General features: G+C 35.0%; 2 protein-coding genes across 2 annotated transcripts in view; one reads left to right on the forward strand and one right to left on the reverse strand.

Moving 5' to 3' along the window:
• The window catches only part of LOC110020584 (E3 UFM1-protein ligase 1 homolog), a 78,350-nt gene extending 67,868 nt beyond the window's left edge, over nucleotides 1–10,482 (forward strand). Inside the window, exons 13-20 of the mRNA XM_020718735.1 lie at nucleotides 437–529; nucleotides 624–689; nucleotides 2,186–2,232; nucleotides 2,307–2,370; nucleotides 6,099–6,176; nucleotides 6,298–6,360; nucleotides 8,243–8,335; nucleotides 10,264–10,482. Coding sequence (XP_020574394.1) covers nucleotides 437–529; nucleotides 624–689; nucleotides 2,186–2,232; nucleotides 2,307–2,370; nucleotides 6,099–6,176; nucleotides 6,298–6,360; nucleotides 8,243–8,335; nucleotides 10,264–10,371 — 612 coding nt within the window. The 3' untranslated portion in view covers nucleotides 10,372–10,482. The remainder of the gene's footprint in view (nucleotides 1–436; nucleotides 530–623; nucleotides 690–2,185; nucleotides 2,233–2,306; nucleotides 2,371–6,098; nucleotides 6,177–6,297; nucleotides 6,361–8,242; nucleotides 8,336–10,263) is intronic.
• Nucleotides 10,483–10,736: 254 nt separating this feature from the next.
• Nucleotides 10,737–26,093, reverse strand: part of LOC110020585 — a 100,701-nt gene continuing 85,344 nt past the window's right edge. Inside the window, 4 exon segments of the mRNA XM_020718736.1 lie at nucleotides 10,737–11,256; nucleotides 13,263–13,366; nucleotides 13,478–13,561; nucleotides 13,717–13,761. Coding sequence (XP_020574395.1) covers nucleotides 11,214–11,256; nucleotides 13,263–13,366; nucleotides 13,478–13,561; nucleotides 13,717–13,761 — 276 coding nt within the window. The 3' untranslated portion in view covers nucleotides 10,737–11,213.

The raw sequence follows: 26,093 nt of genomic DNA on the forward strand, positions 1-26,093 counted from the left end.
TCATATATGTCACTCAAATGTGTATTTACATATATAACACAAACTTCAATTTTTACATAAATACCATCTCACCTATGCATGAAAATGTGTATTTCACTATTTAAAAGTTTAAATTGTGGTATTTTTTATGTTATATGAAAGATTTGGGTGGTTTATGAAAGATTTGGGTGGTTTAAAGTGGTTTAAATGTAAAAAAGCCAAGTTTAGGTGTTAGATATGTAATATATAGAAATGGGTGGTGTGTATGTTAATGCTCCTTTTGAATTAAACAACAGCGTGGTTAAGCTTTTGAATTAAATAATTGTTAGTCAGATACAGTTGGCCATTTCAGGCATTCCATTATATAGTAATAACTGGATGATTCTCTGTTTTAGAAGGTCATCATGAATTTCTTTCTTAATTAAAGTCACCGTCAAATGTTTATAATTTTTTTTAGGTCACGGATAGCAAACTAAAAGAAGGAATCAAAATTGAAGTAGGAGAAAATTTTGACGCTGTACAAATAACCTCTGCAAACCGTGTCTCTTTGGTTTGATACAATCTCTCACATATTTACAAGCTCTGCTTTTGATTTTAAAGTTTTGAATTCCAGGATATGAACTTTAATGATCTATTTCTGTTAGGCTAAGAGCTTGCCCGATTCGCTATCAACAAAGGTTCAAGCTGTTGTTGAAGCATTAGAAGAAAAGGTCGGTGCTATATTAGGAGAATGCTTGCCTGAGTTGTTATTTGATGCTCATTACTATTTTTATTGTCAAATTTTAATGCTTCTTCTTTCATTTTTGGGTGAGCTTGAGGAATTCTTAGTTGTTTTGATCTAATTAGTTTTGTTGGTAAATTTGGACAGGGATCATATGTTTTTTTTTTTTTTTTTGTCAAGCTTTCTCAGCCACCAATTTTCCAATATTCTTTAAGTTAGAATTGCTCTGTTAAGTTAAAACCACTTTTTTTCTTTTTTTGGAGCCACCGTTATTGGATTTTCACATTCCTAGTCCTTTATGCATTGCAAATTTATCATTTTTGTTTTTTTTTATAAAATAATGCAAAGTAAAGCTTTGTTTATTTTACAGCCAGGGTGTAAATGAGCTGAGCTTAAACAAGCTCAGTTGTTGTTTGACTTGGCTCGATAAGCAAACATGCCAATTTTTTATTTGAGTTTTGGTCATTTGTTTATCTAGCCAAATATGAGTTGTCCATGAGCATGCAGACTACTAAAAACTCTTTTATGAATTATAAAATGTATTTATCCCAAAAATATACACATACGAATATGAGTGTGTATACGCACATATGCAGACAAATATAAATAAACATACTTGCACTCATAAGACAAATGATCCCATGTAAATAATTGAGGATTATTTTGACATTCTAGTCAGAAATATATATATATATATATATATATATATATATCAGTTTTACCCTGTTAAGCAATCGGGTTTGTGAAAATTAGTTGAAATCAAGCTAGCTATTGAGCTTCACAAGTGAAAACAACAAGCTTTTTTGTGAACCATATTTTCAGCTAATTTATATCACATTACATCTTATTGGTAAAAAAAATGAAATTAATATGAACTAAGATGTAATTATGAATTTGGCATGCATCCTCGTTGGGACTGGGGAGTACTTGATTCTAAGTGCTTTGAGATGCTAATAAGGACTTGCTTGTCTAAGTATGAACATTTCTTTGCTTACAAAATTCCATGTCTTTTTATTTGGTAATATCATATTTAATAGTTTTGCATGCTGCACCTTTTCTAGTAATAACTTAATATGGAAGTGGAAAAAAAATTATAACGAAAATGATTTGTGTGAATTTCATCTGTCTAGATGTTCCCTTCATGATTTCAATGGTAGATGGTGCCATTTTAGATAACAATTTATAAAATTTTATTGTATATTGCTCTCTGAAACACTTCTTCACCCGTTCACCTTTGACTTTTTCTTATTTTTTTATAATGCAATTTTATTGATGCACTTTCAATTTAACTTTCATGTCTACTGGCTTGATCATTGTAAGCAATGCCTGGCCATTGTAACCTTTTGTAAAAAACAATTCTTTTTTGGGTACACTTTTTCCTTGTATATGTTTTGAGTTGTCTAATATTATGGATGTAAGTTCAATAATTTCACTAACTGCTTCCATTCCCGGTGACTTGATTGATATGGAACTAATGCGTGGCAGCATGTGGGCACTTTCACGGCTGCATTCAAGGATCTCGCAGAGGAGAGGTCATTAACCCACTTTATTATGACCTATGTGTGAAAATAGTTATCAATTTAACTCCCTTTTTTTATTATTGCAGTGGAGTAGAATTGAAGAAGCTTGATGACAAATTAGAGAAGTCCCTGTTGCAATCCTATGGAAAGGTATGGTTAAAACGTTAATAAGTGCATCTCCATCATAGTTTACTCTGTTAATATTGACTGCAATTAGCAAGTGATCTTCTTTTTAACCATTTATCTTGCTGTTAGATGACCACAGAAATAAATCCCACCCTTTTCTGGGAAAGATAACTAACTATTAGGGTTAGTGTTTATCCATCCTTAGAGGTGTTTTTTTACGCAAATGGCAACGTGCATTTGTAATTAATTCCGTATTTTGTTTTTCTTTTGAGAATTTCTGTTTGATGTATGTCCCTTTTGTTATTTTTGAACTGCTTTCTGCTTGTGATAACCCTATTCCAAAATTTTATATGAAGCCTTAAAATATGCGCAATAAGCCTGATAATTAGGATCGACTGTTGTTTAGTAGATGACTATTAAATTATTTGTCAAACTTTTTCATTTACACCAACTCACTGAAGATTACAACAATAACAACAAGAAGTCTTTATCCCAATAAGTGGGGTTTGCTACATGAAACCTTTTTATCCATTGTGTTCTATATTTTCATTTAATTTTAATAAATTAAGATAATTTTCTATACAATATGCCCAAGTCTTTTTAGGTCTACCTTCGCCTTTCTTAACATAAATCGGATCTAAAACATATACTCTTCTAATCTAATCATCAGATGGTCGACGTTTAATGTGACCAAACCATCCGCCACTGGAACTACACCGATCCCTGTCACAGATATATTCATTTCACATTTGATCTCTAAGTGTAAATCCACTCATCAACCTAAGCATTCTCATCTCGACAACACTTAACTCAGTTTTATGCTTCTCTTTTAAAGGCCAATATTCAACCATAGAGCATTGCAGGTCTCACCACCATCTTATAAAATTTTCTTTTTAGTCTATGAGCTACTTTTCTATCACACAATAGACCCTAAGCATTCCTCCACTTCAACCAACCAACTTGAATTCTACTAATAACATCCCCATCTATAGATCCGAGATATCTGAAGCGTTCACACCTTTAAATAATTTGATCACCTATAGTTACAACTCTGTTACTAGAGCTACTACTACTAAAATTACATTCCATGTATTAAATTTTATTTCTACTCAAACAAAGGCCTTTACACTCCAATGTAGACCTCTATAATTCAAGTTTTTCCTGAGCATTGTCTCTAATCTTATACACGAGAAGAATATCAACAGCGAAAAACATACACTAAGATTCATCCTCCTGTAAATGTCCAGTAAGAGCATCTAAAACTAAAGCAAAAAGATATGGGCTTAAAGCCGATCCCGGATGTAGTCCAACTGAACTAGAAAAATATTTTGTTAATCCTTCTTCTGTTCGAACACAAGTAATGACTCTAGTATACATATCTTTAATGATTTGAATATAATTCATGTCAACACCTTTCTTCTCTAGAACTCTTCAAATGATATCTCTTGTTTTCTAAATCAATAAAAATCATATGTAGATTGTCCTTATTCTCTTTGAACTTCTTCATCAAGCCTCTCAATAAATGCATTGCTTCCATCTTAGACCCGTTCGACATGAATCCAAATTGATTATTAGAAATCTTTGTAATATGTCTTAACCTATGTTCAATTACTCTCTCCCATAATTTGAAAATATGGCACATTAACTTAATTTCTCTATATATTTCTCACTCTTGTGCATTCCCTTTATTCTTAAAAATGGGGACCAAAATACTCTTCCTTGGGGACCAAAATACTCTTCCTTTACTCCTCAGTCATCTTTTAGTTTTTAAAATAATATTAAAGAGTTTAGTAAACCAAGAAACTCTCAAAAATTCTGTATGTTTTCACACTTCAATTGAGATATCATCAGGTCCTACAGACTTTCCAGCATTGGTTTTTCTTAAAGCCTCATCAACTTCTTTTTTACTAATGCGACGGTAAAATGAAACATTTTATTAATATTAATGCTATTAAAATCACTAAGGTTGATCATATTTTCGGAAACATCATTAAAAAATTTATCAAAATAACTCACAATTTGTGTTGAATATCTTTTTTTAAGAAAAATACCTTTTGAGTTTCATTTTTAATACTCTTTACTTGAGTTAAATCTTTACCTTTTTTTTCTCTTTGTTTGGCTAGTTTATACATATGTTTCACTCTCTTTAGCATCTAATATATTATAAAAATTACTAAAAGCAAAATTTTTAGTGTCACGGATTGTTCTCTTAGACTCCTCACTGGCCATTTTATATTTTCCCCTCCTTTCTAAGCTTTTACATTTAAACCAATATTTATAACATAATTTCTTATGTTTTATCGTTTCTTTCACATTATTATTCCACAAACTATTTTTATTTATATAAACTTTTTCTTTTGATCCAAGTACATCTTTTGTCACTTGTTAATAGTGTTTGTTACTTTATTCCACATAGAATTTGTTTCTTCATAAACATCCCAAGTTTTGAAATATTAAAGTTTACTCATAAAAATAATTTTATTTGTGTATTTTAGGTGTCATTATCTAATTCTATGACAATGATTCCTAATTTTTTTTATTTTACAATTCTTCATCTTATAATCTAGAATTAATAATCGATGTTGAATACTTAAATCTTTATTTAGAATGACCTTACAATCTTTACATTCTCGACGATCTCTTATTCTCATAAGAAAAAAATCAATTTGTATTTTATTAAATCCATTCTTTTAAGTAATAATATGCTTATTTCTTTTATTGAATAAAATATTATATGATGAATAACAAAATCATATGCTAAAAAAAAATCTAAAATGACTCTACCTTCTTCATTAATCACTCTAAAACCGTAGCCACCATGAATATTTATAAAATCGTCTACCACTCTACCGACATATTCATTTAAATCTCGTCAAATTAAATTTTTTATTTAAGAGGTATTATTTGTATTAAGTCTTCTAGGTCATTCCATAATTTTTTTTAAAAACCTGTATCTAACCTACTTGAGGAGCATAAACACTTATAATATTAAAAATCTTAGTATCAATAATAATCTTAAGAGCTATAATTCTATCTTCATTTCTTTTAATTTTTACAACATTATCTTTCAAGCTCTTATTTATAATTACACCTACATCATTTATAGTGCAACTCTTATTTACCTGAATACCAATTTTTATAACTTATCTATCTCCTTAGCCTTTTCTTCAACACATTTTGTTTCTTAAATATATAAGATATTTATCTTTATAAAAATCATAATATCAACTAATTCCATTAATTTACCTGTGAGAGTGCCCATAGTCCAAAATCGTATTCTAATATTAGTTTCATAGACTAACTTCTTTACCCTCATCCGTCCGTAGTGTGGAAATTCTTGCTCATTTGACACAACTTTCGGGCGTCGGTGTAGTGGTCCTTGCACATTGTGGAAATTCTTGCTCATTTGACACAACTTTCGGGCGTCGGTGTAGTGGTCCTTGCACATTTTTCACTGTATTCAGACCATACAACGAGTCGTTTCGAGGGGACGCCCTAACATTTACACAATGATCAAAAGGATTCATGTCATAATTTTTCGTCAAATTTTACATTGGCTGTCGACTACGTAACACGACCCTCCATTTTTCACTGAAGATTACAAAATTCGATAATTTACCATTCTTGCTTTTTGCATCTTGTTTTTCTTTAATTTTAGCATAGATCATTTGTTTTTGTCAATTTTCATTTCCAGCGTTGGTTATTTGATGCTAATGTTTAAACTGATATATCTGATGTATCATGTTATACAGGATTTAGCCTCACAGATTTCTTTGGAAACAGATCCGTTAGTGCTTTTGCCAAAGATTGTAGCTTTGCTTTATTTGCAGGTCAGGAAGCTATGCTTGCCTTCTTATGTTTATATCTCTGTAAATCCACAAGTGCAATATGGATATTATTTCATCATTTTACTTTAATAATGGGCTCCTGTTATGATCCGGTGTTCTGTAGGTACACAACAAGGCCCTTCAAACACCTAGAGAGGCCATAGCTGCTCTGATTTCTCGACTTAAAGTAAGCGCTAACCTATTCTTGATCCCTTAGGTTCTTTGATAATTGTGCTTTACTAACATTGCTTTGAAAGGTTGAACCTTAATTGAATTGTTTAACACAAAATTGGAAACAAATATACCTGCTAACAAGTGCTTTTTGTGTCAAATGCTGGCCTAATGTAGAATGGAGGAAAGGAAACGAACTGAAATTATCTGCCAAACATATCTTGATATTGCTTGAAAAAGTTTTGATGTGGCTGTATCCATACACACACGTACAAGGGCCCAAGGTTATTCAATTTTGAAAATTTGAAGGCATTAAATGCCGAACGCTCGATCTATGATTTGATAAATTAAAATGAATTATCCGATTGAGTGCTTGGAATTTTTGGCTAAATTCAGTAGAATGTCAATTTTTTTACCCTCATTTTTCACATGAAAGGAGAATCTTAACTTAAGCTCGGAGAACTTGTGGACATGAAGAAGTCTTGAACTCTGTTAGATGACCAATGCCGACCACCATCAACAATCACAGTCACCTGACTATATCACCTGACCAACATCACATGATTATCGTCATTCGACAACAATCTGTGACCAGTATTGTTTTTTCACCATCACTATCATCCAACTTTCATCCCCCGATCTCCCTCTTTACCTCTACCTTGAATTGACTCCATTGCTTTGTAATACTATTTTCTCTATGTAGCGGAAAGAATGGACCTTTGTAATCTCAACTACTTTAGATTATTTCTCTCTGCCTTCCTCACAAGTGCAAACACACATGCATGTGAAGCTGCAATAATTATAGAGTTTTTCCATGTTGACGGCAAAGGACGGTTAGGCCTTCAAAGGGTTTTTGGTCGCCCTATTTGGACCTTTACATGGACCCCCCAGCATTGTCACCCCTATATGCTTTAGCTTTCAATAGTTATGGGCCGTCCATGGATGCTGACATATTATGAGGAGCTTACTAGCAGATCTATGCGTACTTTACTTGCAGCAGAAACATGCAGCTTACTTTAGCTGCTAATGGAAATGAGGCTATTTGGATGATAAGATAAGGTTGCAAGCACATTGGTGGTTTTCTGGCATCAGATGAGGAAATAGTTGGAAGGAATTCACCAGAATGGATCAAAATGAATGCAAGAAATAAAATGGCTAGGTCTTGAGTGGAAGTTTTTTAGAATATTGGTGCTAACCTGTGGTTTGAATGAAAGCAAAGGGACCTGAATGCAGTTTACCATAGATTTAAATCAGCTGCATATTAAGGGACTTCACAAACTTGTTCTCTTTTCAAAATCGATGATTGGTATTAGCTATTGAACACAAAAATGAGTCTCCAAATCTTCATTGATGCTTAAATAAAGCTGTTAATTTGATTTTTGTTTGCAGATTTGCAAATGGATAAGTAGTCATAAACTATTTTCAGGAACTTTAATGGTCAGACATAGCATCATTTAAATTTTGTTATTTGATAGTTTTAACTTGTATGGCATTGAAAAGTGGGGTCTTTGAGGGAGTTTTTTGGGAAGTTATTTTGCCTTATGATTTTATTTAGCCAAAAATCATAGGTACTATTTTAAATCAATTCTCTGCATTATACCTTCAATTTACCCGAAAAGTGTCAAAATAGTCCCCTAATTCTTTGTTGGGGATCATTGTAGTCTCAGAGCCTATAGAAGTGTCAATTTATGCTCAAATTTCTCTTAATATAAGCTAGCAAAGTCTCCAAGGGGGGACTATTTCAGCCTTGATCTAAAGAGTTCGGGGACAAATTTGGCACTTTTATAGACTCTAGGACTAAATTGACGTCATATAAAAGGTCAGGGGACTATTTTTGGCATTTTACTCTATAACTCACCATTTTGTATGTTTCAATTTCTCTGATTTTACATTCGTAGGATAAATTGCCGGAAGAAGCATATAAGGTCTTGACGGATTACCATCGATCAACGGTCAAAATTTTAGCATTGCAATCTGCTGCGACTGAAGACGTGAGTATTTCTGGATTAGTCTTCATCTTTAGCAACTTCCTAACATTTCTGTTTTAGCTATATGAATTTTTTTATGCAACTTCTAACAATGCTATATTCAATGTATGCCTTTTGCTTCTTAATTCTTATGCATTAACTTTATCTAACCACTTTTTTGGCACATTTTCTGATCTCTTATATATATGCTCACGCCACATAAGTTTATTCTCAGCCATCTTATTCTTAATAAGTGCTACAAACGCCAACTCTCTAATCCGATTATCATTTCTCTTGCAGAAGCTACTTTTATGAAATTGTAAGATCTTTAATTTTATAGCCAAACCTAAACGAAGTTTAGAAATCTTAGTTCTAAGAGCTAATAGTTGGGTTTAGTAGGTTAATGCCTGGTGGGCCTTTTTTCACACATAGTGAGTGTTTTATATTACTTATCTTAAATGCCATTTAGTTAGGGCTTGTTTGGGATCACTTATAATTTTTGTTTTTATTTTAATAACGTGCTTGTTTATGACCATTTTTTGCATGTTTTTATTTTGGGGCATTTACATACATCCACGCAGTTCTTACATATTTACATATGTAACACCTAAACTTTAATTTTTACATTCATACAGCCCAAATCTTTTTTATCACATAAAAAATATCACCATTTTCACATTTAAAAAGTGAAATGCACCTCTTTATGCAACAGGGAAGGTGTGATTTTGAAAATTGAAGTTTAGGTGTTAGATAATGTAAATACATAAGAATTTAGTGGTATATCTGTAATTCTTCCTTTTATTAGTATCATTTGTTTTGATTTCTTCACAATTCTATTTACTTCTTGATGGTTGTTACAACTGTTACCAAGCAAATAGGCCACACTAGACAACTTGTTACCTTCAGCATATTTAAAAACAGCAATTTTATATAACAGGAGCCAAGTAGAACGTAGGGCACCAATTGTCACTACAGTACTAGCAAAAATTCTCCAAAATAAAGAAACCTGACGTATTCTTAATCAAGAATCGGAAATGACTGAATTAGGGATGAGATGGAAGTAAAATAACCTGCAGCCAAAAGTCATATTTAAAGAGGCTATTAAAAAACTATAGAGCTCCTTTTGCGCGTTTAAAAATAATCATCAAATGTATGGAACATACAATAGCAAAGAAAATAATGAAGACAGATACCATTTAAAATCATGGAGTAGAAAATCAAACTGAACCGGCGGTTCAACTGGTTAAATTCACAGTGAATTGGTCCTGCAACTGCTTTGATCCATGGTTATCATTGATCAAACTATCGCTCGGTTCATTTTATGAAAATGTCACCATTTTTATATGGCTAAAACTTAATCTTGATATAAAAAATTATATTATTTAAGTAATATATAGATAATTTAACATTTATTGTGTCATCTAGCTCAACTCATAATTATATTCCAATTATAACTTTTTTGAGTTCGATGCTTAGTTTTTTTTTTTTTATTTAAAACTTGACAGATAATAACATTGCATTTTATTGGTATTTTCAATAAATTTAGACTTCAAGATTTAGTTAACTATTTTTTAATTCACTAAAGCTATTATTCTATCTTTGATCTTTGAAATAATTAATGAAATTAAGATGGGTTGAAGGTATTATCATGGGATTCAACAATATAGGTGTACCTGTGAGGGAATTGTATCAATATTGAAATTGGTAGCTTGGCACATCAATTGGTTAATTAACTCTTGATGTGCAATACTTCTATTTTTTTGTTTATTTCCTGTTTACTTCATTTATTCTGAATTGGTTTTGGATTGATTTATCTCGGAGTCAAATTCAAGCATATCCAAAATTGATTATTTTGAGATTAATGATGGCTTGTTTGTAAATTTGCGTTGTTTTATTTATTAATGATTGTCTCGTCTTCGTCAGCTGATCTTTTTGCTCACTTGCTAAAATAGGAAGAAGATTGCACCGCAGACAGGATTTTAAGCAACCAGGAGTATCTAGAGAGCAAAAATGGCGAACTAAAGGCTCTGGTTCTGAAAAACACGAATTCTGAGGCTTAGCGTGCGACCTTAGAAATGCATGTTTCTTCTCATTACTCACTGATGTTGCATACGGTTATGTTTATGAGGCAACGAAATGATTTGAGATTAATAATTGTTCCTTTTTCAGAAGCTTAATATTCTCACTGCATTTATACATTTTTATGGACAAAGTTGTAAATGATCATATTTAACTCATATAATTAGAAGATAGGAGCATTAACATACTTACCACTACTCTATATTTTGCACATCTAACAACTAAATTTTAATTTTTTTATTTAAGTATATTTTTTTTTACATAATTGAGCCAACCCAAATTTTGCTGTTTTTAATGTATTAATTTTGCTAAAATATTACTAATGATATAAAAACTAGCAAATAAATGGCATATATTGGCATCTAATGAACACAGTTTATGTAATTATCTCACGCATACACGGATTTACAACATTTCCCAAGTCAAATTCCGTCCTTTTTTGGTTGCTCTGACTAAAAGCATGGGCTATATAACTGGCTAAAAAGCATAAGATGTGCTGTGATTCCTAAGAAACAAAAATTTATAAAAAACTCGCTGAAAGAAAAACAAATAATTGCAAAACTAAACAATGACACATTATACATCAACTAGCGCCTGACTGATCGGATAACCCAAAGGAACCATTCTGATGATTGCTGGTTCTTTGGCTAACTTCATGAACATACCAAGCTATTTGTCTGCTTCGAAGGCCTATATCTCCGTCGAACCAACCTTTGAATAAATTTTAAAATTATTCATGGCTCGAATCATAGCCTTCATGGTAGGTCATTACTTCAGTCGGTGGAGCTCGAATCCGATGGATGCAATATTGTTCCTTTGGAGCTCATTGTTGCTCAGTACTTAGGCCTAATATCCCAAGAGTTTGACTGCATAAAAAAAGTAATAGTCAAAAACATAATAGCAGGAAGAGAAATAATAGGGAGATTTACATCCATACCACTCAACTCCTATGTATTTACCAATCTAACACCTAAATTTCAATTTTTACATTGATGCCACCTTGTATGCTCCCGTTTCACATATTTTAAAAAATGCATCTCTCTCTCACACACACACATTCTTATTATTTTATAAATTGTGCTGCTCGTCGTGATTCTTTAGTGGACATCTACGAAGTCGGTTAAAAGTCCATTAGGCTCACGGATTCGAGCCCGCCTGAGTGCATCTGACTTGCAACGCGAGATCGATTTGTTAGGCATGTGTGTGGTTGGGTATATATATATATATACAATCTAAAATCGTATGTGTAAACAATATTAAGGGTGCAACACTCATATCTTTTAGAAATCTGACACACCTTCAAGTATCATCGAAATAGTGTAAATAACATTTTAGTTCCCTCTATCTTTCAAAAACTCAAACACTTTCACATACATCTCTAATAAAAAAAATCATTACCATTAACCAAATTAAAACTAATGTAGGAATGCAAATATTTAGTCCCTTGGCATACTAGAACATAGATTTTGTGTGTAAATGAATATAAGTTTTATTAGATCCACTTATAAGTAATAATATGCTTATCTCTTTTCTTAAATAAAGTATTAGAAATAACAAAATAATACGCTACAGCAAAATCTAAAATGATTCTATATTCTTCATTAATTACACTAAAATCATAGCCACCACGAATAATTCTAAAATCTTCCACCACTCTAGCAACATGTCTATTTAAATCCCCTCAAATAAAAAATCTTTCTTCAAAAACTATCATTTGTATTAATTTTTCTAGATCATTCCAAATATTTTTTTGAACTTATACCTAAACTTACTTTAGAAACATAAGCACTTATAACATTAAAAAATTTCAGTATCAAAACAATCTTTAAGGTTAATTCTATCTCCAATTCTATTAATTTTATAACATTATCTTTCTAACTCTTATCTATAATTACATCTACACCATTTCCAGTACGACTCCTACTTGAATGCCAAAGTTTAAAACCTAAGCTATCAATCTCCTTAGTCTTTTTTCTATCCCATTTAGTTTCTTGAATACATAAGATATTTATCTTCCTATAAACCAAAATATCAACTAAATTCATTAATACATGTATGCATATATAGCTTATTTAACAAATAAACTAAAGATCATAATCAAACTTAACCCTCTTTAAAAAAAAGACTCAAATATGAACAGTTAATGAATGAAACACTAGGTCTCAAAAGTCATCATTTTCCTTCTGCTTTTATTTATTTATTTATTTTTATTTTTTGATCCTCCAAGCGTTCATTGGTTCATTTTGTATTGTTCAAAAGAATAGTTGGTGGGTATGTTAGATTGGCAAAAGTCTCCAAACAAAAGGTTCTGGTTTGGCTCCAATAAAATGTCTCACAAATAGGGCCAGATTTAGATGAAAAATTTAGTGACTATTATCCTAATCTTAAACCACAAGATATTCCTTTGATCAATATTTGAATTAAACTCTTGTGGAAATCAATCACATTTTCATTAATCAGTACAATGCCAATTTAAATATAAGCTAAGCATAATTTAGCATAACAATTAAAAGTTTATCATTATAATTGATTCCAAATGCTAAAGATAGGAGATGGAAAACAAAAAGAGATCAAAGTTCTCCAACAAACATTTCATCAAAGGCCTCCCCAGTTTGAATTTGTAAAAAAAAGGGTAAATTGTAAGAGAAAAAAAAAAAAAAGAGATGAGAAAAAAAAATGGAAGGAAGAGGTCACTCCACTCTCTAATCAAAAGAATTAACCCCATTCAAGGCATTCTTGGAAGTATCACTTAACTGCAAACACTTCTAGCTTTCATTTACATACTGGAAATACAAGCGGACACACAGGCAGATAAATTTTCAAATAAAAGCTATTTCAACTGCCGTAAGACGTGAAAAAATCAGTAAAATACCTTGACAATGAGCTTCTAGTGTTGGGCTGATTGGCATAAGTAGTGAGGGGAGTTCTCATTTCAGGATATTTATTTAAGGCGCCCTCAAGTTGTTGAGCAGGTAGCTGTATCCAAGAAGATAAATAAATAAATAAAATAATAAAAAAAAAGTCAGACATCCTTTTCAAACAAGGGCATGTAAAAGAGAAAGAGTGGGAAGAAAACACAGTAAAAACCTGAAGCAGGACATTAAATGAATGTGGCATTGTCTGAGAAACACATTTCAGAAATCCAACCCATAACTTTGGCATCCTCCAAATCTATATGATCATAAAAAGCAAACTGAATTAATTCAAAAATCCTGTACAAAAAGTAATACAACAGGAATGATAATAACTGACAATTTTCTTTACATTCAGAAATCAGACAGAAGCGCTAATACAAGCAACCATGCATTTGAGGGGGGCCTTCTTACCTGTCTACCAACCAGACGAGAAAGAATTCCCATCATGAATTCAACCTGCACAGAAAGAAATATAGTAATTGTTAGGTAACAATAGAAACTAAACATTAATTAAACACCAAGATTAACTTTTACGAGTTTATCTATTCAACCAAATGCTCCCCTTTGCATGAAAGAAATGCAAATGAACGCTAAATGAGTAAAAAAAATAATAAAAATATTAATAAAAGTGCTTAGTAAACATCCCATGTGCAGTTAATGCATATACAAGAGAAATAAAAATTCAAAGATCTCAAGTCATTGTAATAGTTCTTTTAGGATTAAATTAAAACTACCAATTTTGTTATGATAGAAGCAACAACAACCACTCTCAAGATAAAAATTTAATGTTTCGATCCAATAAGCCATGGAATGCCTGTACACTGAAAAGAGAGCAATTGCCCTAACAAGATAAATATTTCAAGATAATGACACAAAAAAATAATAATAATAATAATGATACAGAGAAGGTCAGCATGGCCAGGTTTAATAATAAAAAAAAAATCATTAATTTTTTTTCTCCAAGGTTCAGGTTCGAGCATGCTCTAGTGCTTGGCGCTAAGCATTTATCCAAGAATGACATGCTTCATAATCGTATTCACTCTTTCTTGCGAGTTTCTGGCATTAACGCCTAGGGGTGTTAGTGTCCTGTTCTTCTAGCTTTAGATTGTGGCTCAAAGCATATGTTCAGCGGACAGCTTGAATCATTTCAGCTGGTAAACTTTTGCCCTATCTATTCGTCATCAAGCTGGATCAGAATTAAGGTATTTTGTAAGATTAAGCGTAAGTTTTGAGATGATAGATGAGTAAACCACAAACCAAAAAACCAAAAAATAATAAAGAATAAATAATTCATAAATATGCCATAAATAATAATCTAAAACTTTTTCACATTCTCCAACATTAAAGTGTATGTAAGCTAAGTGATTTTTCAATCTTTTAACACCACCAACAATTCACTTGAAAGAGAATTTATAGTTTAAGAAGAATGCAATGTCTGCACTTTTTTGCACCTCCTACTTTTTTTAACTAGACATCATATTTTCAGGTTGGATCTTTTTTTTCTAGCATGATATACTATAAAAATATACTAACTAATACTAATAATAATAAAGATCTAGTTAAATAAACAAAAAAACTAAATAAAAAATAATAATCAACAGAGAACAGGAAAAAAAAATTAAAATAAATAAAAACTCTAAATAATAATAAAAAAAAAACTAAATAAAAAATAATAATCAACAGAGAACAGGAAAAAAAAACATTAAAAATAAATAAAAACTCTAAATAATAAAAAAATAAAAAATCATATTAAGAACAAAAAAAGTTAAAAAATAGTAATGTTTCAAAATAAATCTTTTAAAAATAGTTAAAAGATAAACTAATATAAATTTTTTTAAGAAATAAGAATTCAAATTTTAAAAAAAGTAAATAAAATTTTTAAAAATAATTATAAAACTAAATAAATATTTTAACAAAATTAATAATTTTTTCCTAAAACAGAAGAAAAAAAATCTTACAGATTGCTCACAATCGCTTGCAACCCTACCTGCTCATACTTGTATGCATCATGTTTGCCACTCTCATTCAACTCTCAATTCTAACCATAAATAAATAAATAAATAAATAAGTTGAAACCTGTTATAAGCTATAATAGGTATATTACAATATCATGAAAAAAAAAAAATTCAATTCTTATTATGTTAAAATTTGATGTGTACCTCTTAATTAAAAAAAATATATGAACTTATGGGTTGTTTGGTTGCAAGCAATGAGAGTGTATTGCATCTCTTTCACCCACATTTCAATTTTTTAGTTGGTTCGAAGAAATAAAATACAAGACCTTTGTTTAAGGTATTCCTAATAACCCAACAAAGGCTTTCTATGTGACTTCAATGTTCGATTGAATCGGGTGAATTCTGATACACGAGTGTCAGCATCTATCGACCTTTGCAGTCCCCTTCCCTACTCATTGGAAAAAGTTCACCAGTCTTCAAATCCCCCTTCGCAGCCTCCACCCTCTGCGGCCTCAGCTTGTTGCCCTTCATCAGCTTTCAAAGGCACTGAATATGCATAAACCCTCCAACCTTCACAGCTCATATTGGCCTTCATTGGTCCCTCCTCCACTCATAGCAAGTAGCTCGCTCATCCTGAAAGCCCAATTCATCAAACTTCCCAACCCATCTTAATCAGAAAGGTTTCAAATCTAACCTGTTCCAGTTATAGAATACCGTAGAAATTCAGTCATGGAAGTTTTAACGGGTTCGATTTTCCAAGAGTTGAAGATATTATAACCATATGATGAAAATGAAATTCTTCTGTTTCGTTAGAAGGGTGCGTATGTTTCGAGTTCATCTCACAACTTCAACATGGTTAGGATGAATTTCTGAAACATTTAAAATTGGAAAACTTGAATGCAACCGGTAAAATTTCTTAAACATTTTCTGAGATTGAGATGTATCCGGTAAGAGTTCCTTATTCTCAAAAAAAATCAATTGCTTCTATCAGAAGGAAGGTGATACCGGAGATCCAAAGCACACGAGGAAAAATAGATAATATTACTAAAATAAATAAACGGTTACAACTAACACACTTGAAAGAGGAAATACAATAACACGACACAAGCAAACGCCACTAAAGTGTATCTCAAGCGTGGTGAGGATCGGTTAGGTGGACCAAAATGTTTGGTGGGGTTGGCCGCAACAAAGGAATGCTAGTAGCATTAAAAGGGAGATGCAAAAATGCAGGGACAACAAATATGGTGGTCGTCCTGGGTGATGGCAGTGAGGAGTTGGGGTGGATCCTGGTTGTTCTGGGTGGCAGCAGCATGGTGGAAGGGCTGGCATAGCAAGAACAAGAGACGGTTTGGGTGTCCGCAATGCCGGAGGAAGGGAAGATGACTGAGAGGCTGGGGCTGCAAAAAACATATATTATAATGTTGTTGCGGGCGGCTGCAGTGAGATACGGTGATCTGGAGAGGTGTGGGAGGATGCGGAAGGAGAAGGGGAGAGATACAGTTAGAGTATCACCCAAACCATCAGATACAATCCTCAAAGAAAAAAATAGAAGGTGGCGGCTGTCCGGGCATAAATTTGAAGTCTGAAAGGCAAAAACTGACCCTAACCAAAGCAAAAGACGTCTTATATATAATGAGGAATAATAGATAGAATATGTAAAAAATAAAAATAGAAAGGTAAAGAAAAATGGAGGTAGACAAGGAAAATGCTAGAAAAAGAAGGGCTAGACAAGGTAATGAATAAAATAGAAAAAAGAGACTGAGATGCTGTAGCAGTTACAGTACTGCATCTTGGTAAAATCCTGTGTCAATCTCCCGGGGTTGGAGGTGAGCTTCGACTTCATTTGTTGAAACTTCAGGGTCCTTGTAGTATAAAGTTAGGTCCACGACATTGAACGTAGAGGAAGCATTGCAGTCTAATGACGCAGGTCGATCTTGTACGCGCTGTTATTCCACAACACGTCTTAATAGAATAAATATTCATCATTTTTTGGCATGTCCTGAGGTGGAACTGCATAAAGATGTAGGTTTCACAATATAACTCTCGAGCCCTTAAGTTTGGAACATTTTTTTTCCACTTCTTGTACTCAGTTGAATGTAGCTGATAAACCAACATGGGAGAAGAGATCAACACTTGGGCGGACTCTGTGTCAGGCTGTACCATTCTCACTGGCAACCAGTCAAGAGAGACATCTTCTTCACTGATAAGATCTGGATCCCACTGAAGAATTTCTCTCTATGTCAAGCTCCTAATATAAATTTTAAGGTTAGGATTCATCCCTCCTATCTGGACAACTGTGATGAGTACTATGCTGAACGGAATCTAACATGTGAATAAATCCATGTAATCTTCTCAAAATGACACAAAAAGGTCCCATTTCTGAGGTGTTGGACCTCTCTCAGTACGGAAAACTCAGAAATGAGTATATAGATTTACATGGTATGAAGTTCTCTAAAATGAGGTTGTCATGCTTCTCGTGTCAGTTCCTCGAACTCAAGACTACCCTGGGCACTCATCGTGAATTCGGTTGGTTTAGCTAAAACTATGTGCAATTTTTTTCTCCTCAACTGGAAGTCGGTCCTCTATGTTCTCACTGTCTTCAGTGTCTACTGTGTCATTACCCACCTTTTCAAAAGCGCCCTGCTCAGTGAAACAGATTACCCCCTAGTTGTGCAGTCTAATTCAACATGCCAAAATCTGTCACTTGCAATACTTCCTGGTTGTGACAAATATAGGGATGTGGATTGGTTCCACTTGTCCTCCGCTTTGAATATACTTTTCCTATGATGGGGTCATCATGGGTATCATGGGTGTTCTCCTGAGAGTAGTCTAGCTGTATGATCTTAAGGTTGAATTCTGCCTATAAGATATGGTGGTTGCTTGGTAATGCAGTCTCTCTACTCGTGAAGCTAGGATTTGAATATTATGTTTGTAGTAAGCTGGTAGGAATTGACACTATCTCCCACTTCATGATCAGATTCTTCTGTTCTCCATATGTAGTCTCCTCTCTCGGCCTCTTCTGATAATGGATTCGAAAGCATGATGGCATTCCTTCTTCATCACTGAAATACTCTCTATGAAAGGGGTTAAGAGTTCAAAATTCCTGTCTCTTTCACCTCTTCAACTTTCCCCGTCCCCATCAAGGGTAAGTCCCCCCACCCCCTGTTCATCCTCAATCTCCGCAAGTATCTGCTGAAATCGACTGATCTCTCGCTATATCTCTTCTTGCATAGGCTCGAACATGTATCTCCTTGGTGGCATGGCTGGGATTTAGGGTTGCGTGGTGAGAGGGTGTATGATATTGATTGCGGGTGCATAACAACTATTTAGGGTTATATCAAGATTTGACGATGGTATGATGTGTTTGGGAGGCGAGAGTGTATGGGATTGATTCAGGGTGTAAAAAAAATTATTTTAAGGTTATTGATTTCAAAAATTAGCAAAAAATTTAGGGTTGGGTCAAATTTTGGCTATGGTTTTGCGTGTTTTAGGTTTGAAAATTTTTTGTGGAGGTGGCTTAGGTAGGGGCAGATGCTCAGAAACCTAGGATAGGACTAGGATTACGTTAGATCTGATACCATATGATACCCAACACCCTAGGAAAAAACAAATAATATTTTTAAAACAAATAAAAAGTTACAACCAACACACATGAAAAGGGAAATACAATAACAAGACACAAACAAAAACACTCAAGTGTATCCCAATGCTGGCGGAGGTCGGCTGGGTGGATCGGAATGGCTGATGGGGAAGGCTACGACAAAGGAATGCTGGTGGCAACGAGAGGAATGTGCAAAAATGCAGCGAGAACAAGTATGGTGATTATCCTGAGTGATGACAACAAGGAGTTGGGGTGGATAGTGGCGGGATGGCAGCAAGGAGGTGTTGCTTAGTGCTGCCCTGGGCAGCTGCGACAAGGTGAGAGGCATGGGACAGCAGGAACAAGAAGGGAAAAAGTGGTTGGTAGGCTAGGGGCTGCAGAAAACAACAATTGAAATGTTGTTGCAGGCAGATGAAACGATCGGAAGAGATGTTGGAGGATGTGGTAGGTAGAAGATAATCACCACCTTAGGAGAGATACAACCAGAACACCACACAACACCTCAGATACAACACTCGAAAGAGAAAATAAATGTTGGCGACTATTCTGACAGAAATCTAAAATCTAGAAGGTAAAAACTAACCCTAACCAAAGCAAAAAACATCTATATATAATGAGAAATGGTAGATATAATTGGTAGGGAATAAAAATAAAAGGGACCGCGGTACTATAACAACTACAATACCACATCCCGATAAGCTCCAACATTAGAAGGCTTGTCTCTATTCTTTTGTGCTCATTTTGTAAATAAAATCTAAACATAAGATCCTTTTTTATTTCATTTCATAGCCTCAAATCAGTTGGAAACTAAATTTTGTCAATGCATTTGTAGCTCAGTAATGTTCTTGTATGGTCGTTTCTTTTTCTTTTTTTCTTTGATGGTGTGTATGCTCTTATCCCTTATTTTCTACTTATTTTGTACTTTGGAAGCCACCACCAGCTGACATTGGAGAAGATGAAATTAGAAAATGGCCTTTGAATTTCTTGGAATCAAAGATGAGTGCATGGGTAAACTAAAACCCCTTAAAACTATATGTTTCAAAAGTAAATGATGCAGGAGACATGGGAACTCCACACGTTCGAGAACCGAAAGACCACCTGGGCGGAACTCCAGGTACAAGAGATCGTATCTCTGCATCCGGGCGAGGTATCACATTTCACCGGGAGCGCTAAGTCGCGCCTAGGCATACTTGGACGGTTTGGTCCAGGAAACCAGGAGTCATCTGGCTTTTCCTTTTGGGTTTGGCGCCACTTTTTAACAGTGGGGCCACTCCTTAGTTATATAGCATTATATATTTGTTGCTCTCATGTCAGGACAAGCTTTGCATGAGTTTTCTTGAAACAATGCCAACATCTCTCTTTTCCCTTCAAGGTTTGTAGCTGACACAATACTACTCTTATCCCTTTGCATTGATAACACCTTTTTCGATCATGCCTAAGAGCATGTTTTCGTATGTTTTGCAACTTTTACCTCTTAGCTTAATGCAATATGCACACCTTCAAGGATGCATCACACTCTACCTCGAATAACTGGTTGAAATCTGATAATGCCAATGATGGCGATTGGGACACTTTCTCATTGAGTGCACCAAACTATTCTGAGCTGCCTTTCTCCACTAAAAATTGTCTCCCTTCAAAAATTTTGTCAGGGGGGAAGTAATTGTAATGAAGCTTTGATGAATCCTATAAAGCGACGCTAGTCCCAAAAACTGTCTCAGCTCAGGAATGACTGTGGTGTGGTCCAGCTTACAAAGGCATCCATTTTTGTCAAATCCATTGAGGTGCTTTCTCTATACATGATATGACCCAAAAAGCATATTTGGTCTATCATGAAATGACACATCGTTGGTATGGACATATAATTTCTCTGTGTGCAATACCTCGAACTACTCTCGGGTGCTATAAGTGTTTCTCCTCAGATCAGTTGTACACCCAAATATTATCAATGTAGACCACAAATTTCCCAAGTGAACCCGAAATACCTAATTCATTAACCTCATAAAAGTGTTGGGCACGTTTGAAAAGCCGAAGGGCATAACCGTCCACTCATATAAACCATCCCGTGTCTTGAACATTGTTTTGAACTCATTTTCTGGCCTCATTCGGAGTTTGTGATACTCACAATGCAAGTCGATCTTGGAAAAGATAGAGGCTCTGTGCAAATGGTACAAGAAATTGTCCAGGCGAGGTAATAAAACTGATACTTGGTGGAAATCTCGTTGATGACCCTACTATTAATGCAAATCAGCCATGAACCGACCTTCTTGGGTACCATTAGAATGACAACTACAAACATACTGGTACTTTCTCTAATCAACGCTCTCACGACAAGTTCCTGCACCTATCATTGAAATTTCTCGTACTCTGCAGGTCTCAATCTATAAGCAAACCAATCGGCAACACTGATCCCGGTATGAGATCTATGGTGTGTTGGATGTCCCTCGGTGATGGTAGGCCCTATGGAAGACTGTTGGTCATCAAATCCTAGAAGTCTTGTAATAGTGGTTGCAGTGGTGTTGGTATCCCATTCTCCTCTTTGGTTCCCTCTAATAGGTTTAATGTCAGTGCCACTGGAGCATCCTAGACTGACTACATGAAGGTGGCCCTCGGGACTAAAGCCTCCTCTGCATCCCCTACATCTCTTACATACTTCACAAGTAACAACACAGTGTGTTACATGAAGGTGGCCCTCGGAACTGACGCCTCCACTGCATCCCCTACATCTCTTACATACTTCACAAGTAACAACATAAGGTGTTCTCATCTTTTTTTAAAAAATAAATATTCTTGAAACCATCGTGTTGAGTTTTGCGTTTGAATTGCCAGGATCCCCCAACAAAATATGACATACGTCCATTGGAACAACATCACACCACAATTGCTCCTCAAACTACTCCTCAATTGAAAATTCTTCCTTCGGACCATCCTTTGGCTCATCCTCTATCTCCTCAACGACGCCCTGATCTGAATGTGACAACCCGACTCGTGGGGTAGATGGAGGCTATTTGTCTGTAGTCGTGACACCTGAAACACCTCCTAAAAGGTACTATACTAAAAAAGCTGTCCTTTTTTGGCTTCTTTCCACTCTGATATATTTTGTCATTCTCATTTATTGTCTTGTTAGCTTCTCCCGAGGTACCTTCGTCGGTCGCAATAGGTGACTGTCTGACTGAAGGCTTCTACTTGAATGATGATTGTTGTCAGTTCTGTTCTCGTTCTATTTTTACCTTCAAGGCTAAAGTTTGAATATCCAACAGTGTCCAAAACGACTGGCTAATAGCGGGCTTCAGGCTCCTTAGTAGTGGGCTATAGTGTACTCCTCTGGCAAGATCAACTTGCATTTCATCTGTAACTGGTCGATCTGAGCAGTGAACTCCACTGAAAGGCCTCTTTATTGAAGGTGGTGGAGTCTTAGAAACATGTATTGTTGAGAATGAGGTGGAAGGTATTTCCACTACATTGTTCTCTTCATCTTTTACCACTTGGTAATCTTATCACTGTCTTTTCTTTTTGTCTCTATAAGTTCTCTCACTAAAATGAGGTGCTCTTTTTCAATTTAATAGATGCTAATTTAAGCAGTTTATTTTCTGACACCTCCCTATATTCAAAGATTCACTCAACAAATTGTAGTAAGTCCATAAACTCATATGAATCCATACTCTCATTGAACTCTGATAGATGCATTTTGATGTCAAAGTTTCTGTGTTCTCCCTATCTGTGATCATCTCTCGGCCTCCTCTGATATTGAATTCTGAAACGGCGTGGGCGGTATTCCTCATCACTGATATCTTCCATGTGGAACGGATTTAGATTCTCCTCTCTATGGTTAATATCAAGACTCCAACAGGATTGAAAAAAACACAACAAACATCAAAAACCGGCTAGGTCCAGGGAATGGTATCCGAGGGAAGAGGCATCAGATGGGTAGTAGGCGGTGGGTTAGGCTAAAAGGTGGAGGTGGGTGGGTGAAATAGGAGAAGTTGAGCTAGTGGTTGACAGATGTGAATCCTATGGTTGGAGGGGAGGGGGTAAGGGGGGTAGATTCTTGAATGGTTGTGAGTGGCAAAGAGAAGGCTGCAGGATGGTTGGAATATGAGATGTGGGAAAGGAGATAGAGTTGGCGGCTAGGAGCAAGGGGAAGAAAGGAGGGGAGCCTGCAATTAGATAAGCCAGCAGGCAGGTGGTTGGGGAAGTGCTAGTCGTCAGATGTAAACTGGTAGGAGAAGCACTAGGAGGGAACCAAAGGGGAATAATTGCCACATTGAAGCAGAATACAGCCATAGCACTACTTGTCCTCATATACAACTTGACAATGAGAAAAGAAGCCTATAGGCAGCAATCTGAAAACATAACATAACCTAACACTAAACTCAGCAAACACATATTAATAGAAAATATATAGGCGAGAAACAAAAAGGATGGGGGAAACTTGGGGCGGTAAGTACCGCCCAAAGGAAGTAGTCGGTCCAGCCACCTGCCGGACTTGAACCTTTGGCCGGTTTAGCCCAGCAAGGTCCCGCATTAGTTGCTTATGAAGCTAACCGCCCAGGCATCACCATCAATGTTACTTGGATAAAAAAGCTAAAGTTGCACCCTCAAAAGGGCTTGTTTTGGTAGAGGATGTGTCACGATGCCATTCCCACTAGGAGATGGCTTACTCTATAGGGTCTAACAGATTAAGGGTCTGTTTGGGGCAGCTGCAGCTTATCCAGCTTATGCTGATAAACTGCTAATCTAGATAAATTGTTGATCACCAGCTGATCCGGATAAGCTGGCTGGTTGTTTGGTTGTCCATTTAGAAAATAACTAATTTGCAGTTGTTTCTGGATAAATAACCATTCTACCCCTGATTTGGATAAACTGTATAGCTGTTTGGTATTTGCGTTTAGAAAACAGCTGATTTGTTGTTGTTTCTAGATAAATGATCATTTTTTTCCCTTCAATTTTTTAATTAAGCATGACAAACCAGATAATTGATCATATGATTCTAACAACTATACAAATGAACGCACCATCTTAAACCAAAAATTTTACATAAATCACAAAAGTTTCCAATTTTTTTCTTAATACTTTTTTTTTTCTATGCTTCTTCAAACGAACCAATACCAATGGATAAAAAATCAAGAAAACATATTTCTCTCTACACAAAAGCTAAAATTTGAGCATGCAGTTGCACTTTTTCCTCTCCCAAAATATGGCTGAACCAAATCCTAAATTGGTGCAATAGTCAGGATTTCTCTTCCAGAAGGCTGATTAAATCGAAGGGGCTGCATCATATATTCTGGTTCACGCAAGGAAGTTTTGGCAATGTGGCGTAAATAATATTTTATAATGAATTGGTCACATTGAAAAGATGGCCAATAAGACGTTTCTTGATTTAAAACTGCGGTTTTATCACAGAACTTCCATTTTTCTGCAAAACTAAAATCATTGATATAAAGTTCTTTTATAGTTGTGAATCCTATGATTTTGGATCGAAGGGAAATAAGGGAGCATTGTTGACTAAAAGCATCTGCAGCCATATGATGAAAAAATGAAACAAATTTAACCCAGTTAGCATGTATTCCCTTAAATTTATTTTAACTGTTAAGTTATTTTTAAGCTTCATGGTCCAATTATAAAATAAATTCATTGGATAATAAAAAATAATTTTGGTGTTATAAATCATAGATGGTTGTGTAAATTTTTTCCTCATAATTTGAGTATTTGCATTGTTGTTCATTCAATTTTTTACTGAAATAAGGAATTGGAGTTAGGCAGAGTAAATTTAAGGCTAACCGGTTACATAATGTAAAACACATGTGAGGTAAAAATCCCCTAAGAGCACTTGCAAGGTAAGATATCGTCAATACCACCACAACATTTCCCATGAATATTTGCATTGTTGTTCATTCAATTTTTTACTGAAATAAGGAATTGGAGTTAGGCAGAGTAAATTTAAGGCTAACCGGTTACATAATGTAAAACACATGTGAGGTAAAAATCCCCTAAGAGCACTTGCAAGGTAAGATATCGTCAAATATACCACCACAACATTTCCCATGAATAGAAATAGTAAGAATTTTCCCTTGCCTTGGGGCTTTGATGCTTCACAGAAAAGAACCCAACAACCCAAAGCAAAAACATGGATGCTAAAATTCAGAATACATGCTTGCTTTGGGGTTTATAATTAAAATAAAGCTACATCTCAAAATGAACTCACAGAAAAGAACCCATCTTTTGTTTAAAGTTTATACATAGAAACTTGTATAAAATTTTAGCTAAGATCAACCCTCCCCTTATTTTATCAAAACACAAAGCGAGAATAGTAAGAGCTGCAGCTTCGGAAAAGTGATTTCTAAACTGGGACTTGGGATGCCTAAGAAAGATTGTTTGATAAATTAACTTTAATAACACTCCAAGCTAATATTACCTCCTAGGCAGTAACCACTTAAACCTTTCAGCCATAACAGCTATAAAATGACTTCAAAAAATAACAATAACAGCAGTTCATGGAATATTCAAACTTTGGAAGGCAGAGAAGAATTTAAACAAGGAATAAAGCGAGAGGAGGTGCAACAAAGACCTTTAGGAGGGTGGATTTGCCACAGCCGCTAAGGACAAGAAGCATCCAGAGATGCCCCGCGGGAACACAAAGTGAACAGTTCTTCAGAATTGGAAACTCAGCTCTGTGCTTAGACACCACAGAGAAGCTCAAGCAACTTCCCTTGATAGATATGGCAGGGGATTTGGTATCGAGGAGACTGTCATCTCCAACCCCGAGTCGGAATTGCCTGCAAATCAAAGAGCTAAGACGACCTAAGAAGAGTGAGAGAGAGAGAGAGAAGCACTGATATTGTTCTAAACTTGAAGCTGCAAGCGCCGCGGCGCCACCTGGGGAGTAGAAAAGCACCGCTGACATCGCCAAATCGGGAAGAAATTTGCCTCGAAGGGTTGGGCGAAGAATCAGAAGAGGGAAATTTGACACTCCATCATAGGACTTGTAATTCAAGCAGCGAGTTTCGCATGAAGTTATTTTCAGGGAGGGAAATGTGCCGTTGGTATGCTCGACAGGGAAAAAAATATCGAGAAGTTGGTCGATGCCTGAGTCCGCCATTAACGAGAACGAGATTCGGATCACCTCTCGTGGTTTCATCCGCGATCGGCTTCAGGTAGGGACAGACGAGAAGAGGAGCTGGGTGGTTCCGTGAGCAAGCGAGGGCACATGCGTAAAATAAGGGAACAAACGCGGA

The sequence above is a fragment of the Phalaenopsis equestris genome, unplaced genomic scaffold (assembly GCF_001263595.1).
Source record: "Phalaenopsis equestris unplaced genomic scaffold, ASM126359v1 Scaffold000104, whole genome shotgun sequence".
Taxonomy (NCBI): domain Eukaryota; kingdom Viridiplantae; phylum Streptophyta; class Magnoliopsida; order Asparagales; family Orchidaceae; genus Phalaenopsis; species Phalaenopsis equestris.